The sequence below is a fragment of the Malaclemys terrapin genome, chromosome 22, assembly GCF_027887155.1.
Source record: "Malaclemys terrapin pileata isolate rMalTer1 chromosome 22, rMalTer1.hap1, whole genome shotgun sequence".
Lineage (NCBI taxonomy): Eukaryota > Metazoa > Chordata > Testudines > Emydidae > Malaclemys > Malaclemys terrapin.
The window spans coordinates 5,553,456-5,570,421 of NC_071526.1; the positions used below are offsets into that span (position 1 = coordinate 5,553,456).

The following is a 16,966-nucleotide window of genomic DNA, read 5'->3' on the forward strand; positions in this document are numbered from 1 at the left end:
TCCGGCTCCAGGGGACTCAGGTTGCTGCTTCTCCTAACCCCCTAGAAACAACCCGGTGGCGGCGTGTAGACACAACCCCTGCCCCAGCCTGGCCGGGGAGAAGCCCGGGCCGAGGTGAAGCCTACGGTAGGGGGCATTGCAAGCCCTCCATCCGCCCCGGCTCTCCCCTCCCCTCCTGGCAGGGAGGGATGGAGGCGGATCAGGAGCGCACGCTTCCTGCCAAGGGACGGCTCTGATGCTCGCAGGCAAAGCCGGGGGCCGGCAGGCAGGAAGGAGACGCGCAGCCCGGCTGGACTCGGCGATCGCAGCCCCAGCCCCCGCCGGGAGCCAGTCCGGGCTTCGCCCCGCCGCTGCCGCATCGCTCCCGCCGCCGGCCCGGGCTCGGCAGCTGCCCCCCCCCCCGCCCCGGGGCTGCCTGGCTGCGCCGGGAACAAAGGGAAGTCGCCCCCCCGCCGCCCCTCCCAGCATGAAGCTGCCTTGGCTGGCGCCGGGGCCCCGGGCGCTCGGGCGGCTCCTGCCGCTGCTGCTGCTGCTGGCCGGCCAGGCTGCGCTGGTGAGTGACACCTGGTCCCGTGGGGGGGGGGCTTCCTATCCCCTCCCCCGGCCCCAGTGGGGGATCGACCCCCCCCCCCCCCCCCGCGCGAGAGGGGCCCCACCCACCCCGCCGGCACTGCCCTGCCCCCCCCGGCCCCCACCCCCTAGGGGATCATCACGGTCACACACACACCCCCCCCCGTCGCTGCTGCGGTTCCGATTGTTGCATGACAAGAAATGGGTCCTTCCCCCCCCGCCCCCCCCCCCGGGTCCCAGGGCCGCGCCGGGAAGTTGATGGTGAATGTTTGTGCCTTGGTTGGTCTCCCGCGGCAGTGCCCCCCCCCCCCGGCCCCCCAGGGGCTGCGGCCGTGCCGGGCGGGCTGCATTGTCAGGAACGAGTGGCTCCCCTGGTGCATCCCCCCCCCCCAGGGGAGCAGCACCGGCGTGTCTGCCAGGGAGCTGGGGGGGGGGGGGGCTGCCTTGGCTCGTCCCGCACGCGGGTTTGGGGGAGGCGGGGGGGGGCTGATGTATTCGGGGGCCATTGGAAGGTCACAGGGAAGCAGGGTTTAAAAATAGCCCTGTGGGGGAGGGGGGAGAGCCTGGTACTGCCCCCCCCCGGGGGGGGGGTGAAGAAAGTTGCTGGTTTTGCCCCACGCACCGGGTGGCTCCTCGCGGAGCTGCTGCGGGGATGAGGCGCCGGGCTCTGCTCTGTCCCGGGCACTGTCCCCGCCGCGCCGCGCCGCTCGGATTTCCACGCTGGGGGGTGAGACCGGTCCTAGCCGGGAGGAGACTCCGCATGTCACCGCCCCCGGGCGAGCTGCGGCGCAGCCCCCGCGAGAGCCGGTTCCCGTTCGCACCGCAGCCGGCTCCGGCGGGGATGCGTCCCGGGGCTCTCCCGCCGCCATCCCGCGGGAGGTGCCGGCGCTTGGGGCGGGCTCGGAGCAGCAGGTGGAGTCCGGGGGGAAGGGGGCAGCGGGGTGGGTTTTCCTGGCAGGAGTCGCTGCTTAGTGCCCGCTGTATAGCCCGACCTCCTGGCTCCCCCTTGGGGGGAAAGTCCAGTCCTCAGCCAGGCCTTGCTTTCCAGCCTGTGCCCAGTGTGAGGGAATGGGCCAACTCCCGAGCGCTAGGGTAGGGCTAGCACTGCCCTGGCATGGTGCTTTATTTGCCCCAAGGACACTCCTGTTGCAGGTTGAATTCTCCTCCCCCCATGGATCAAAGTGTTATTTCCACACCCTTTGCGTCCCGCTGCCTAAAAGCCACAGGCAAGGGGTGGGTGACAAACACAACCCAACAGCCTGGCACCCAACAAGCTCCAGGGAGACACACAGGCTGGCTTTGCCCTCTCCCTTTGGATGGAGACAAACCACAGGGACTGGCTTCTTGCTAGTAAATGACCCTGTCGGTCAAACAACAGCCACCTTTCACTACTTCTCCATGCAGAGTCTCTTGTGCATGAACAGATTCTTTTCATATATCTGAGGTTGGCAGGCAAAGATTCGTGCTCATTCGTTCCTCCGATCATTGCAAAGGCTGGCAAATAGGCGTACTTGGGGAGACGTTGGGAGTCACAGAACTAGTGCTACTTTGAATGAATGATCTGGACTAGCAGAGACGGCCACTCCTCATCTCCCCCCCGGCGGTTTTTAAATATGGCCCCTTTGTGTGGTATTTTCCTAGTGCCTGTGTGTATTTCGACAGAGTTTCTAGCAATGATTTTGTTTCTCAAAAGAGACGGATGCAAGTTTTCCCCCTAATGAGGCCAGTGCGCCTGATATTGAATATGCAATAGGGGGCATGATCTATTTGTATGAACCAACCTGGGCTATAAATACCACGCAACACTCCACCCTAAGAGCGGTAAAGATAGGCAGATTCTTATGCTGAGTATCAATAATCTATTAAGTTGACCAGCACATTTTGCTATTGATCTGTGGCAGACTTGGTTAAACGAACAGCTTTATTATTTCACTGTTTACACACTGGCTAAAATGTTAGTTTCGCTCCTGGAGCCCTGACTTCTTCTGTGTGTGGGTGATGGGAAGAGACAGCTCAGATGTGGGCTCAGCTCTCAGCGGAACCATGTTTGGGTGCTTGCATTTGACAGCAGGACCAAGCGGTAGATTATCCTTGGCCATCTCAGAGTGGATTTTGTCAGCACGATCCGAGCCTGGTTATAAAAGATCTCACAACCTTTCCCCTCATGCCCCCCTCCCTGGCTCAGCTCTGCCCCCCAGGATCGCAGGAGCTCCCCCGCACTCCCTCTCTGACTTTTGATGGTTAGTGATGTTTAGATCCAACTTCTTACATGTTGTTTAATCCACAGAAAGCTCATCACTAGCAGGAGACCGCAGACTCCAGGGGTTGTTTGCTCCATGTTTGATGCTGGTAGCTCTTAAACAAAACCTGTTTCACACCCCTCTGGTTACCCATCTTAAAGCGTGTCAGAATTCTGAACTCTTTGCAAGAGCTTGGAGCGTCTCTTGTGAAGAGACAGGGCTTGGCTGTTATGGGGGATTCTTTCTGGAGGCTGCTGGACACAGACAGACCCTGTGGTCCCCTCTGGCTCTCTAGCTCCCAGGCTGACTAGCACAGTCGAGTGGCACCATTCTGTGCTTGTAAGCCTGGCCCAAAGTGCCACTTGAGCACGTGTGTTGCCGCCATGGACCCAAGCACCCAAGTAGTGGGTGCTGTCTCCCTGCTGGATATGCCGACACTCCTCACCAGCTCTCTGCAGCCTCCCATGATACCTCTGCCATTCCTGCTGGGGCAGATCCCTGCTGCAGGGTGGATCCGTGCCAGAGGAGGTCAGGAACCAGCCAGTTGCTATGGAAGCAGCTCACCTGAGTGGGCATGCTGGGAAATTGGTAGATTTTTTTGGACGGTGAGGGAATTATGGGATAGCTCCCAGGGAATCATGGGACAGTGGGAGTCTGACCTCTCCTCTCACTCCGCCCTGCGGTCCCCCAGAGGGCTGGGTGTAGCTGTCCAGATTGTACCCTTACTTGGAGCAACGCTGGGAGCTGTGGGACATGTGCCCCCCAGGCCTGGCTGTTGACTCACAAGTGCAACCTGGGCACAACCACGTGTATGGGTGCACTGATTCCTGTTAGCTACAGTCTGCACCTTGTTAAGCACAGAAGTGGTGACAGAGGCTCCCTAAGTCCTGGCCTGGATTTCACAGTTATGGAAGAGAGTGCTGACTACACACCCGGTCTTCACCTTCCAGTGATATTTCCCTTTCCCCCCCTACCTGTACATTTCAGTGCCCGATTTCTCCTGTTTGGGCTTTGAGTGGAAGGACAAAATGGCCATTTGCTGACATCAACCAATTAAAATCGGAATCTTTCCGGCCTAATTACAGTAAATGCAAGAAAGGATGTTAATGCCAGTTAGTAAATGTGTTAATGGGCTATTAATAAACCCTCCAGGTTGATGGTGCTGGCAGGGAAATGGTTAATTGGGGATTGGGGGGAGTTTCTCTTCTTCCTTAAATTCCAGTTTTGTAAGAGACTATTTACTGTCTGCTGCCTGGAGCCAGTCAGTCCTCTTTGTCTGCCAGGAATGGTCTCTGGGCTCCCCCATCTCCGGCTCCCCGAGGGGACTGAGTCAGGGTTGCCGTTCTGGGGAGTCTGGTGAGCTTCGAAGCTCTCGTGTCACTGAGGAGGTTGAGGTGGGATGTGCTGTCTTGAATCAGCAGCGTTGCATTGAATCCAAATGTCGTCACCCTGTCGTGACACAGTGTTGGGAGGGGCCAGCGTCTCGCTGGCTCTGAGACAGATTTGGGGAGCTGACTGTGGCCCCGGAGCTCCGCTCTACGGGGTAATAGCAGGCCGGGTGCGTCCCCCATCCCAGCACAGCGTGTTCCCGCCGGATCCCCCAGCTAGCATGTGAGCGTCTGTTTGCATCTATTGTTTGCATGCGTTGGGAGCGTGGTAAGGAATGTCCGAGTGCAGCCACTCTGGGTTTGCTCCGTGGGGGGGCCGGTGGCAGTGGGGTCTGTCCAACAAAGCAGCAGTGTACTGGCTTCCAAACGCCTGCCACTCGTGGCTCCGGACTTTGGAACGACTCGTGTAGGCAGGGAGCAAAGATCGGGCCTGTCCGGGTGTTTGGGTGGGACGTCCCCCTTGGAGCCATCTCTGGGGGTTACAAACAGGTCCCCCTATAGCCCTCCCCAACCCAGCCCCTCCTTGGCACCGGAGCAGGGCTGGCTGGGAGAGGGCTGCTGTGAGTAGTGGCACCACGGGATGGGTTCTGTGTGGCGCCAGGGTGGGGCACAACAAAGGGGTCACTAATGCAAAGCTCCAGGCGAGGGAGCTCCCTCTCCAAATGGGAGGGGACCCGCAGCGCATGTGTCTATCATCAGGCTTAGCCTGCCAGAGCCTGGCACGCCCACCCCATAGGATCATAGAATCTCAGGGGTGGAAGGGACCTCAGGAGGTATCTAGTCCAACCCCCTGCTCAAAGCAGGACCAATGCCCAGGTCCCCTCCCCGGCCTAAACACTGACCCCTGAACTCCTGTGATCTCACCATGCTAGCCCGCAGGGGCTGGGGGCTGCAGCAAGAGGGCTGAGGCGAAACCCTGGCAGGGGTGGGAATGGGACCCAGAAGGGACAGGGTGTGAGGTGTCCGTTAATCTGTGTGTGAGGCGGGGCAAAGGATCCAGCAGTCTGGAGTGGGCAGGAGCTGGGGGATCATGGACACCTGTGACAGATGGGTGGGTTTATGATGCGTCCCTGGCTTTTTTTAGCCAATCCGGAGCTCTCTTACTTGTGCTGTGGCAGGTGCCGATGGGAATGACCGACGCTCCCTCCCCTGGGGACTGTGTAGTAAGGAGGGATGGTTCTCCCCTTCCCCCGCCGCCTGGCTGTGACTTGAACGCTCACGTTGGGCTTATCAGCATTTACTCCCCGTGTGAAAATATCTGCTGGCGGCTAATCCATCCCTGGCCGTGCTCGCTCTCCCCGGGCGTGCGGCTGGTGCCAAGCGGCGCTGGGAGCAGAGGGGGGCATGTCGGGTGAGATGCTCCTGTTCCCAGGCAGTTCGCCAGGCTCCCGTGGGCTGGGAATGTGGATGTTTCTGGGGTGTCAGATTTCTTGCACCACTGCATTGGGGTGATGAGAGGAGCCCCGGGATGTACCCATAGGCGTCCAAACGCCTCTCCCATGCCATCCAGGGCAGTGTGACGTTCCATAGGACGACCACCTGCACCCCTTGGGGGCTCTGATTTACCATCATTGCCCAGTGCCTCAGTTTCCCCCTTCTGTCCCCCAGGGCCGTGGCCTATTGCTGGATCTTGGTAGAGGGTTGCTGCTGCCCTGCTAGAGATCTAAAGGCGAATGGGCACCGCATTCTTGCCCAGGTGAGAAGATGCCAAATGCAGCATCTGGGCCGACAAGCCAAGACCTGGGCGGCGTGTGTGTCTGTCCATTTGTCTGGAGGGGACAAGGCTAGTGGCAACTGTGCTGGGGGGAGGCACGGGGTAGAGAGAAGACAGCGGACGAGATGAGGGCTGGGTGGTACTGGGGCAGCTGTGACTGTGAGGAATGGGGGGACGGGGATGCTCCCAGTACGTGGGTAGGGGAGTGTGCTGTAAGAAACTCTCCACTTTTCCTGCTGTGCTTTTAAATTACCTAAACCGAATCAATGAGGCTGGAAAGCCCCTTGCTGCTAGAGGGCCGTGCCGGGCGGGGAGTCCCTTGGCAGACTCAGACTCATGCCGAAATGGGGGAGAGCCTCTGCCAGGATTCTGTTAGCGATTCTCAGTCAAAGCCAGGGTCCATCCACCCAGGGTCTGTCTCCAGCATACTCCAGATACGGCAGGGGAAGGTGCAAGAACCCCACAGGAAGCAGATGTTCCTGCAGCGGGCACCTCCCGTATCAAATTAGTGGCCGCTTAGGTCTGAATTGTTGCTACATTGCAGGCCATGGGTACTTGGAACTTGAAGGCATTAGCTGGGGTGGAACTTGGATCCACCTCAAAAGCAGGTAAGGGCTCTGCTCTTGAGTTATAGGAGAATCACCACTAGCTGTTAGCAGTATGGGGCCTATGGTGCACAGTTGAGCAGTTCTGGTTTCAGCCAGTAGAGGGCAGTGGTACATGAACACACACATACAGAGTTTATTATATATGCACAGGAGGGTCTTGAATCCTACCTTGTTTCTTGGAATACCCCGCTTGGCACTGATGCCCACCCTGCACTTGCGCTTTGAATAGCAAAAGGGAAGCTGATTTGTGTCCTATTCTTCGCTACCTCTCAGGAGGCGGCAGCAGCCATCCTGACAGAGGGGCACCTGCAGGGCTGCGTGGCTCCAGGGGCTGTGTCTGCTACCTGCATTATATACACAGATGTGGCCAAGAGCATACCGAGTGATTGTTTCTGGGTGCCCAGCTTGAGACAGCTAAAAGGGGCCGGATAGTCAGAGAGACTGAGCACACGTCCTCGGAAAACAGGCTCATTTCAGAGGCTTCCGGTTGAACACCCAGAATCAGTCACTTATGAAAATCTTAGCGTCTAGGCCGGGCAACAATACAAACGGGTATTGAATCCGAGGGACGTATATTAGATCGAGTGATGAGCACTGCAGCAAGTGGTGTCTGGCTCACCCCAATGTCCGGTGCGACCCAAGGAGAGAGACGCGAGTCTGGTCCTGTGTTTGCTGCCGACCTGGCTCAGTTTCCCTGTCTGTGAAATGGGGCTGATAACGCGGGTTGAGGTTGCCGAGCGCGTTACTGCAGGGCGTGAGCGTTTCTCACCGCTGGGTGCTGCGGGCTGGTCCCTGATGTGGTGCTTTGTTTCCATTAACGGCACTGAACTCTGCAGTGAAAGCCCAGCCTGTAGCAGCAATGCCAAAATAATCATACCTGGCTCTTCTATAGTGCTTTTTGCCAGCATTTATCCTCACGGCACCCCGTGGGGGATGAAAACACTGTCATCCTCATTGCACAGATGGGAGCTAAGGCTTTTCAGTGGGAGTTAGGCGCCTAAATACCTTCGCGGGTCTGAGAGGCTAAGTGACTTGCCCAAGGTTCCAGAGGAAGTTTGTGGCACTGCAGGAAATTGAGCCCAGGTCCTTGGCTAGTGCCCTACCCACCAAGAGCCTGGGTGGCTTGTCTGGGGGAGGGGACTACGGCTGAGATACAGGTCTACAGTCCCCTCTAGGGCACCAGCTCAAACTCACCCGCCCAATGTCATGTTCTGTTGCCCCGGCAAATTGTATCTCCAGCCTGCGGCTGGGAATGCGGCCCCCTGCCCTGAGGGCTGTTGTTGCTTGCGGACAGGACAAGTGCCGAATGGGTTGTGGCGTCTGAGCCTTGTCCTGGCACAGAGGGGTGGGCAGGGACAGGGCCCGGTTGCTGGAAAGGATGAAACGTGCTGTGGTGCTGCCCGGGAACAGAGGGCTCCAGCGGGTGGCGTGGCTGCCTGGCCCCTCTCCCCACGGCTCCCAGGGTGGAAGGGCAGTCCTGGGACAGGGTGTGGCTAATCCGTGCGGAGAAGAGCTGATCGCTGGGGTTTAGAGGTGTGCCAACGACAGGGTTTAACAGGCGAGGAGGTTAGAATGGCTACGCCTGGTTGGGAGAGCTCGGGTGTCCTTAGCCAGGCGGGACTATCGCCCGGTCAGCGGCCACCGCGTGACTTGGGGCTGTGTGCGCAGCATGGATCTGGCTATGACAAATCAGGCAGGACATGGGCCGGCTCCTCCTGAGAGGCTGCGCTCACCGCAGGGGCTGGGAGACAGGTTGCCTCCTGGTCAGTGCTGCCGTCCGGCTCCGGTAGGGGTTGTTGCTGTCCAGCTGCGAGTGTCTGTTGGCATTTACTCTCGTCGCCCAGCCAGGGATCTCCACGCTCGTCTTGCTGCAGAGACCCTTCTCTAAGTGGCTTTCCCGGTGTTTCCTCCCCAAAATGGTCATTAAAGATCAAATGAAATAATAGCCGGGCTGCAGAGAACCGGAACCCCCCGGCAGATCCTTGTACGGCGCTCGGTCACTGGCTGGCAGGGTTATCGGGCCCTGTGGTCCGGCAGTGATGGAGAATGAATGCAGTAAGATTCTCCCAGCCCTGCCCCTCTTTAGCTTTTAAAAACCATTGATTTGTGTTTCATAGAGAGGTTTGCGGGTTAGCAGATGGGTAGAGGGAGGCATGCAGTGCCGAGGTGCGCTCTGCACGAGTCAGGATGCGGGCGCGCTGGGCAGCGCCGAGGTGCACTCTGCGCGGGTCGGATGCGGGCGCGCCGGGCAGCGCCGAGGTGCGCTCTGCACGAGTCAGGATGCGGGCGCGCCGGGCAGTGCCGAGGTGTGCTCTGCACGAGTCAGGATGTGGGCGCGCCGGGCAGTGCCGAGGTGCGCTCTGCACAAGTCAGGATGCGGGCGCGCCGGGCAGTGCCGAGGTGCGCTCTGCACGAGTCAGGATGCGGGCGCGCCGGGCAGCGCCGAGGTGCGCTCTGCGCGGGTCGGGATGCGGGCGTGCCGGGCAGCGCCGAGGTGCGCTCTGCACGAGTCAGGATGCGGGCGCGCTGGGCAATGCCGAGGTGCGCTCTGCACGAGTCAGGATGCGGGCGCGCCGGGCAGTGCCGAGGTGTGCTCTGCGCTGGTCGGGATGTGGGCGCGCCGGGCAGTGCCGAGGTGCGCTCTGCACGAGTCAGGATGTGGGCATGCCGGGCAGTGCTTGCTCTGGGTGGGGAGCCCTTGCCTGGATTGTTCCTTTCTCTCTAGTCTGTGACTCTTCATTCTCGTAAGCACTAAACTCATCCAGCTTAAACAGAGAATTTCGGAAGCTCGATATATGGTGGGGAGTGGCTGGGTTACAAAGTGCTTATTTATGTATTTTTAATGCCCTATGAACCATGGTAGCTAGACACCAGTGTCCCTGCCCCCACTTAGCAGAGGCAGCATGGGAGAAGCGGGGGAAATGTCCTTGCAATAAGAACGTTTGCAGCGGGGTTGGATTCCTGTAGCATTTATAAAGATTCAGGAATCTCCTAGGGGCTGGGTTGTTTTTTCTGATCTCTGTGGCATGCTGGCCAAGTTCTCTCTCTGGCCCCAATTCAGGGAAGGTGCTTAAATCTCATTGACTTTGTGCCGTGGGCAAATGACTTCCCTTCTCGGTTTTCCCTCCCCCGCTTTGTGTGCTGTATCTGTTGGGATTGTAAGCTCTTTGGGGGCAGGGACTCTTTCTCTCTATGGGTCAGTACAGCGCCTGGCACAACGGGGCCCTGATCCCACTTGGGGCCTCTGTGTGCTCCTGTGATGGAAATAATAATAAAGAAGACGTTAGACAGCCCTTATGAAATGAAAATCAGAATCTCTTTCCCCCTCTGGGCGGGTTCACTTGCCACCCTGAGTGCACTGGCCATTCCGGTAGAACAATGCCGTTCTCTCGAAATCATCCCCAGTGCTAAATCAATCATCCCAAGAAATGGATGTTCAGCAAAGGGCTGGATTGAGTTATTGGACTGCAGCCAGCTCCGTTCCCCCTAGACAGGGCTCTTCCTTTAGGGGCGGGGAGGGAAAGTGAATGCTCCCGAATCCACACGGGAGGTCTGTCCGCCTCTTCCCAGCCTTTGCCCCTAGCTCCGGAGTCCCAGTCTGCTGTAGCCTCCTTACTTCCGAGACTGGCTGTAACGATTACGTTCGTTGTCAGATGGGCCTTCGGTAAATTGAACTGGAAAGGTCACTGCTCGGCAGCGCGGCTCCCCCGGCTGGTGCTGCCACCCGTTTGCTCCCTCGGGCCATATCCAGTGAAAATGGTTATCTCCTTAATAGGTTTCAACTCCAGCATGTTGACTGTGCAGAAGCGAGTTTAATTAAGCCCTGCTCTGGGGCCATTACTGGTGGCCACAAGGCCTGGTGGGGGGAGTGTGTGGAACCAGTAGCCTCTTGTTTGAAAGGAGAGTCGGCTAGGATGCGTTGCCCAGCGGCTCAGCATCCCTGCCTCCATGGCTCCCTTCTCGCCGCACCCTCTGTCTTGTGCACGTTTCCAGGGAGAAGCCTCCGTCTAACACAAAGCAAATTCCTCCTTGCTGGGCTCCCCGCCTTCACCAGAGCTGAATGTGTTTCCCGGCTGTTTCCCATTCCGGCTAAGGGAGCTGTTGGTTTATTTCCATTTGGTTCTCCCAGCGGATTCGTTGTCCCTCCATGGTCCCTTGCGCTCCTTCGGAGAGGATGGTTTAATGTTGCCTGCTGGGTGTGTGTCTGTAGATGGAATCTGGTGTCCTTTCAAGCCTTCCTGGAGGATGCCCCGGTGAATAATCAAAAGCTTTGGCCCCTTGGCGAGGAACCGTATAGAATATCTTAACTGGCAGCATTTTCCCTTTAAACATGCAAAGCCAGGCTTTGACTCCAGGGACTCGAGAAGGTGTCTTGTCACAGAGGGTGTGAATTTGTGGGGGTTGCTGCGTGGATGGGTGAGCAGCATTTGGGGGTGACTCTGGAGAAGGACAAGAAAGGCTCAGCCTTAAACCTGGAGATGTCTCTGCCCATGTCTGGGTTTTAGTGCTGGGGAAAGGTGGAGACCGAAGTCCCTTCTTTATCCAGCAACCACCGTCAGGCTGGCTTCTCTTCCGGTGCGTGGAGGGGTCAGCTGTGGAAGGATGGGGGATGTTCAGCCACCGTGGTTTGTTCGCTACGCGGCCTCTCAGAGTCAATAAGGGGGCCAGTTAATGCCGACTGTGACGATGGATCTTGTGATGGAGGAGACCCCTGCATTAGGCATGAGGCTGAGAACAACCTGCCTCCTTTCATGTAGGCGATGATTTGAACTAGTGTCCTAGAGGCGAAAGTCTCCGCACCTCTCCCATCCCCCCATCCCCATAGCCATCCAGGGGCTGGTCTACGCCAGGTAAAAAACGGAGCTGCATCAAAGCGGGACACTTCTGTACTGACATAAGTACAGCGGGTCTACACCAGCACTTTTCACCAGGATGGACGGGAAAGTGTCTCTGCTCCGGGTTGGAATTTAGGAAGACGGAGAGACCCCAGAATAGCCAAGAGCCCAGTGGTTAAGGTACTTGCTTGGTGTGGGAGACCCAAGTTTAAGTTTCTTTTTTCCGAATCAGGTAGAGCAGGAACTAGAAGTTGGATCTCCCATATCCTAGGCAAGTGCCCAAATCGGTGTGCTATTTGGGGTGGGGAATTGTGTGTGTGTGTCTCTCTCTCTCGCTGCTTTATTTGTCACAAAAAATGTAGACAGTTCTCTGGTTTGTCCCCAGACGGACTGGGAAAAATGATTGAAATCACACAAATGTTCACAGGTCAGGAAAAGTGTTTCCCCCCCAGCTCTAGAAATGTGTCTCTCCATACAGTGTGAATTACACCCCCCGCAGTTATTTCAGTGGAAGTTTGCCTGTAGACCCGTCTGAAGCCCCCTGCTTCCAGCTGTAGACCTGCAGCATCGTCACCCCCTGTCGGATGCCGGGAGACAAAATGGGGTGTAACAAGCCCCCTGTTGCTCCTGCATTGAAAGCTATGATGAGTAATGCAGCATGAGACCCTTTGTAGGGATAGCACCAACACCGCAGTCCTTCCTGAAAAATGATGCTTTGGAGTTCGTTAATTTCCCTCCTCCACCACCTCTTTGCCTGGGTCCTGCATGGTGGGTAGATGAGATATCCTTTAACTACCTGAGTCCCTGCTCTGGCTCCGCTGATGATAAACCTCCGAGGGAATTTTAAATGATTATGTGAGATCTCAAACCAAGGTCCTGACCACTTTCAGGCATTAAATCTTCCCTGGCAGTCTTCCCAGCCGTGGGCCACATTCCAATATGAGTAATTACATTCTCTTTGCTGAAATTTCCCCTGCACTTTAAAATGGAAACATTTTATTCTTCACTTCCCTCTCCTGAAAATACCCATTACGTAATGTTGCTGTGTGCTGGTAAACAGCTGCCGTGTTCCATCCCAGAGAGGGCTGCATTCTTGTGATGCGCGAAGGGATTTATACACTTACAGCCGTGGTCTACAACCTTTTTACGCACAAGATCGCTTTTTGAATTTAAGTGCAACCCAGCATCTACCTCGTCCCATCCCCCAGGCCCCACCCCTCCTCTCTCTCCGTCGCTCGCTCTCCCCCACCCTCACTCACTTTCACTTGCCTGGGGTAGGGGGTTAGGGTGCAGGAGGGGGTGCAGGGTGCAAGCTCTGGGAGGGAGTTTGGGTGCAGTAGGGGGCTCTGGGCTGGGGCAGAGTATTGGGATGCAGGAGGGGGTATGGGGTGCTGGCTCTGGGAGGGGGGTCAGGGCTGGGGCAGGGGGTTCGGGGTGCAGGAGGGAGTATGGAGTGCTGGCTCTGGGAGGGGGCAGGGTTTGGGGTGCAGGCTCCCAGTCGGCGGTGCAGCGGGGCTAAGGCAGGCTCCCTGCCTGCCCCGGCCCCATGCGGCTCCCGGAAGGGGCCAACGTGCCCCTGTGGTTCCTGGTGGGGGGGCACGTGGCTCCACATGCTGCCCCTCTCTGCAGGCACCGCATCCTGCAGCTCCCATTGGCCACAGTTTCCTGTTCCCGGCCAATGGGACTGCGGGGGCGGTGCTTGCAGGCAGGAGCAGCGCAGGGAGACCCCTCCCCTGACTTCCTCCGGGGCTGCAGGAGTGTGTGTGTGTGTGTGTGTGTTGGCCGCTTCCAGGAGTGGCGTGGGGCCGGGGCAGGCAGGGAACCTGCCTTAGCCCCGCTGCGCCACCGGACTTTTAGCGGCCAGAGATCGCGATCGACTGGGAGAGTCTCCAGGATCGACCAGTCGATCGCGATCGATCAATTGGTGACCAGGGACCTACAGGATAAATTTCTGCTCTCACAAAGACCCGTGCCGTCTTCCTGACCGCAGAGGAGTTGCACTGGCATATTGGGGAACAGAAGTTTGGCCCCGGCCTGCAGAGTGCTGAACCAAAGGCACTGCAGTATGTCAAGTGCCATCACTACTCTTTATGACGTCTGTAAACGCCGCTAGTAATGAATAGTGGGAGACCCCGTTCGTGCCCTGGGCTTGGGAAGGAGCATTGCACAGGGCTGGGAGTCGGTAGTTCTGTGCGCCATGTGGTGCTCTGGCAGAGAGTGGAGTCTAATGGGTTGAGCGGGGGGGAATTAGGTGTTCGGGTTCCTGGGTTCTGTTCCTTACTCCCCCACTCACTTGCCATGTGGCCTTGTGTCCTCAGTTTCCCCATGTGTAACACGGGGATAACTCTTCCCTTGTAAAGGGCTGTGAGCTCCTGTGGTGGAAGGGGCTGTGTGAGGGACTGAGTGTCTGTCTAGTGATGACATTTCGTCTGGGGTACAATGAACGGCGCTTCTAGTCTTTCCTCTTTGTTTTCCCTGCCCAGAGCAGGGCTCAGAGTCGACACGATTCCCCTTCCAGATGCAGCCTCGGAGAGTCCCTTTGCCTTCCCCGAGTTCTCTCAGGACCGTACGCTCCGACTCTCCCTCCGGTGCAAATATCTACAGCCAAAACCAAATCAGTTGTGAATCTGGAAACTTGTCTGAGAAATCTGCCCTGAGGTTGTCTGTTGCTTCTAGCCAGTGGCCAGACACAGGCTGTCCCGGCTGTTCCTGAAGGAGCTGCAGTGAAATGGGGAGTTTCGCATTTTTGTCTTGGCCGGGGAGGTATTTGTCTAATGTTTCATGCCTTCCCGTTCTCGCCAAGCCCCGTCGGCGTCGCGTTGGACAGAGCTTGTTGATGGTGGGAACCCCATCGTCTCGGAGCCCGTGCAAAGGACTCGGCCCTTGGGTTGGGAGCAGGGGGCTGATTTCTGGTCTTGCAGCAGGTCAGTGCTGGAATGGAGCCCAGGAGTCCTCCCTCCCTGCTCTAACCTCTAGACTGGGGGGAGGGGGGGGACAAACGTTTTGGCCCGAGGGCCACATCGCGGTTGCAAAACTCTATGGAGGGCTGGGTAGGGAAGGTTGTGCTCTCCCAAAAAGCCTGGCCCCCTCCCCCATCTGCCCCTCCCACTTCCCGCCCCCTGACTGCCCCCCTCAGAACCCCGACCCATCCAACCCCCCTGCTCCCAGTCCCCTGACTGCTCTGACCCCTATCCACAACCCTGCCCCTTGACAGCCCCCCCAGGACTCCCACACTTATCCAACCCTCCCGTTCCCTGACCCCTGACTGCTCTGACCCCTATCCAATCCCTCCCCTTGACAGGTCCCCTGGGACCCCATGCCTATCCAACCCCCCCTGTTCCCCGTCCCCTGACCCCTATCCACACCCCTGCCCCCTGACAGGCCCTCCTGGGGACTCCCACACTTATCCAACCCCCCCCCATCCTCCATCCCCTGACTGCCCCCCAGAACCTCCACCCCATCCAACTGCCTCCTGTCCCCTGATTGCCCGCCGGGACCCCCTGCCCCTTATCCAACCCCCCTGGCCCCCTTACCAGGCCGCTCAGAGCAGCATGTCTGGCAGCCGCGCCGCCCGGCCAGAGCCAGACACGCTGCCATGCTGCTCGGCAGGAGCTCGCAGCCCCAATGCCCAGAGCGCGGCCCGCGCGGCTGCGGAGGAAGGGGGTCAGCGGGGGAGGGGCTGGGGGCTAGGCTCCCCGGCCGGGAGCTCAAGGGCTGGGCAGGACGGTCCCGCGGGCCGGATGTGGCTCACGGGCCGTAGTTTGCCCACCTCTGCTCTAAACCCCTCTCCCAGAACCAGGAACAGAACCTAGGAGGCCCGCTTCCCAGGCCGCCTCCTTTGTTCTTCGGGGCTTCCAAAACTGGAACCAGGAGCGGTGATTTGCCGACTCCAGTACAGAGCCGGAAGGGGCTGGGGATTCTGAGCCTTTCCTCCCCTCCCTGCCCACTCCTGACGTCCGACTTGTGCGGTGAGCGGGGACGGCGGTAAGGAGCAGCGTACCGGCCTAGAGCTTGCCGGGCCTTGCAAGAGACGGCAGTGCCGGGCGAGCCGTTCAGCATCACTGGGGAAACACTCTGGCTTCCATGAGCAGGGAGGTGATTTTGTGTGTGTGCGTGGGCTCGCCTGTGCCTCGGGTGCGTTGCATGGTGCTGGGTTTCTGCAAGGGAAATACAGCCCGTATTAAAGCCGACCTAGCGCTGCTGAGAGTTGCCATTCCAAGAACCGAAGCTCGCTGGTTAGCCGCAAAGCAGGTGCGGTAGGGGCAGCCTCAGGGCACGGTTCTGTCACCCCACCATGGTGCCCTGACTCGGTCCCAGGATGGGACTTTTCCCGTGAAAAGTTGGGAAACATCAAAAAAGTTTCCTGTGGGGACAAAAAGTCGAAAATCTGAAAAATGTTCACACATTGCGAATCTGGGAAAAAAATCATTTTTGGGGCAGGTCATCTGAAATCTTTGGTTTGGGTTTTGACCATTCTCCCTCCCCCTCCCTCCCAATTAGCTTCTATTTTGAAATGAAAAGTCATTTTGACCCAGAAAACTGGGATTTCTTCATTTCAACAATTTAAAAGCTTTTCCCCCCAAATCCAAAGCCTCTCTGAAAGCCCCCCCCCCCTTTGCCGGCCTTCCCCGTCCCCGTTCCAGTCTCAACAAATCGCCAGTTTCTGACTAAAACATTTCATCAGAAAATTCCCGACCAGCGCTGATGGGTCTCCGTGGGCTGGGCTGTCCCTCTGGGAAATGATGCCCCCACTTCCAGTGCTGCGAATGCCCTGAGCTCCTCGCCCCTGGGCTGGCGGAAGATGCGGCTGCACTTGCCTCTGGCTCGTGGGGTGGGAGATCCCGTCCCATGAGCAGGGGCTGACCCGCATGGTGCATCTCCAGCTCCCTGCTGCGGTAACTGGAACACCCGCTTGGCTGAGTGCTGGTCCCGTGGGAAAGGGGTGAGGTTTACCTTTCCAGCCGAGCCGGCTTCCATCTCCCCTTGTGCAGCCGCGCAGAGGGCCCCATTCCTGCCTGCGTGGGAAAGGGGGGTGCCAGGCCAAGGAAGGGGTGCGGAGCCCAGCTCACCCAGGGGATGGATCCTGCCATCCGAGTCTCTCGAGCCCTTTACAAACCCTAACAAAGCCTTGCAGGGTGCGTCGGTGAGGCAGTCAGCCAGTCCTGGGCCCCGCTGTGCGCTGTCCCCGAGGGCCTTGCGCCTCCCCATCTGCCCTCTGCACAGAACCCCCAGAGCAGGGGGAGTGCTAGGGGGATGGGGGGAGGCTCTGGTGCTGGGTCAGGGGCTGGGAAGGTGTGGGGCTGGGACAGTGCTGGGGGAGGGGCTGGGAAGGGGTGGAGCTGGGAAGGGGTGGGGCTGGGACAGTCCAGGGGGTGGGGCTGGGAAGGTGTGGGGCTGGGACAGTCCTGGGGGAGGAGCTGGGACAGTGCTGGAGGTGGGGCTGGGAAGCTGTGGGGTTAGGAGAGTCCTGGGGGTGGGGCTGGGAAAGTGTGGGGCTGGGACAGTCCTGGGGGAGGGGCTGGGAAGGTGTGGGGCTGGGACAGTGCTGGGGGGAGGGGCTGGGAAGGGGTGGGGCTGGGACAGTCCTGGGGGGTGGAGCTGGGAAGGGGTG

At 58.7% G+C, this 16,966-nt stretch overlaps 1 protein-coding gene across 1 annotated transcript in view; it reads left to right on the top strand.

The window, feature by feature from the left end:
• Positions 1-225: 225 nt before the first annotated feature.
• The window catches only part of SDC3 (syndecan 3), a 175,153-nt gene continuing 158,412 nt past the window's right edge, over positions 226-16,966 (top strand). The window contains exon 1 of the mRNA XM_054011694.1: positions 226-553. Coding sequence (XP_053867669.1) covers positions 236-553 — 318 coding nt within the window. The 5' untranslated portion in view covers positions 226-235. The remainder of the gene's footprint in view (positions 554-16,966) is intronic.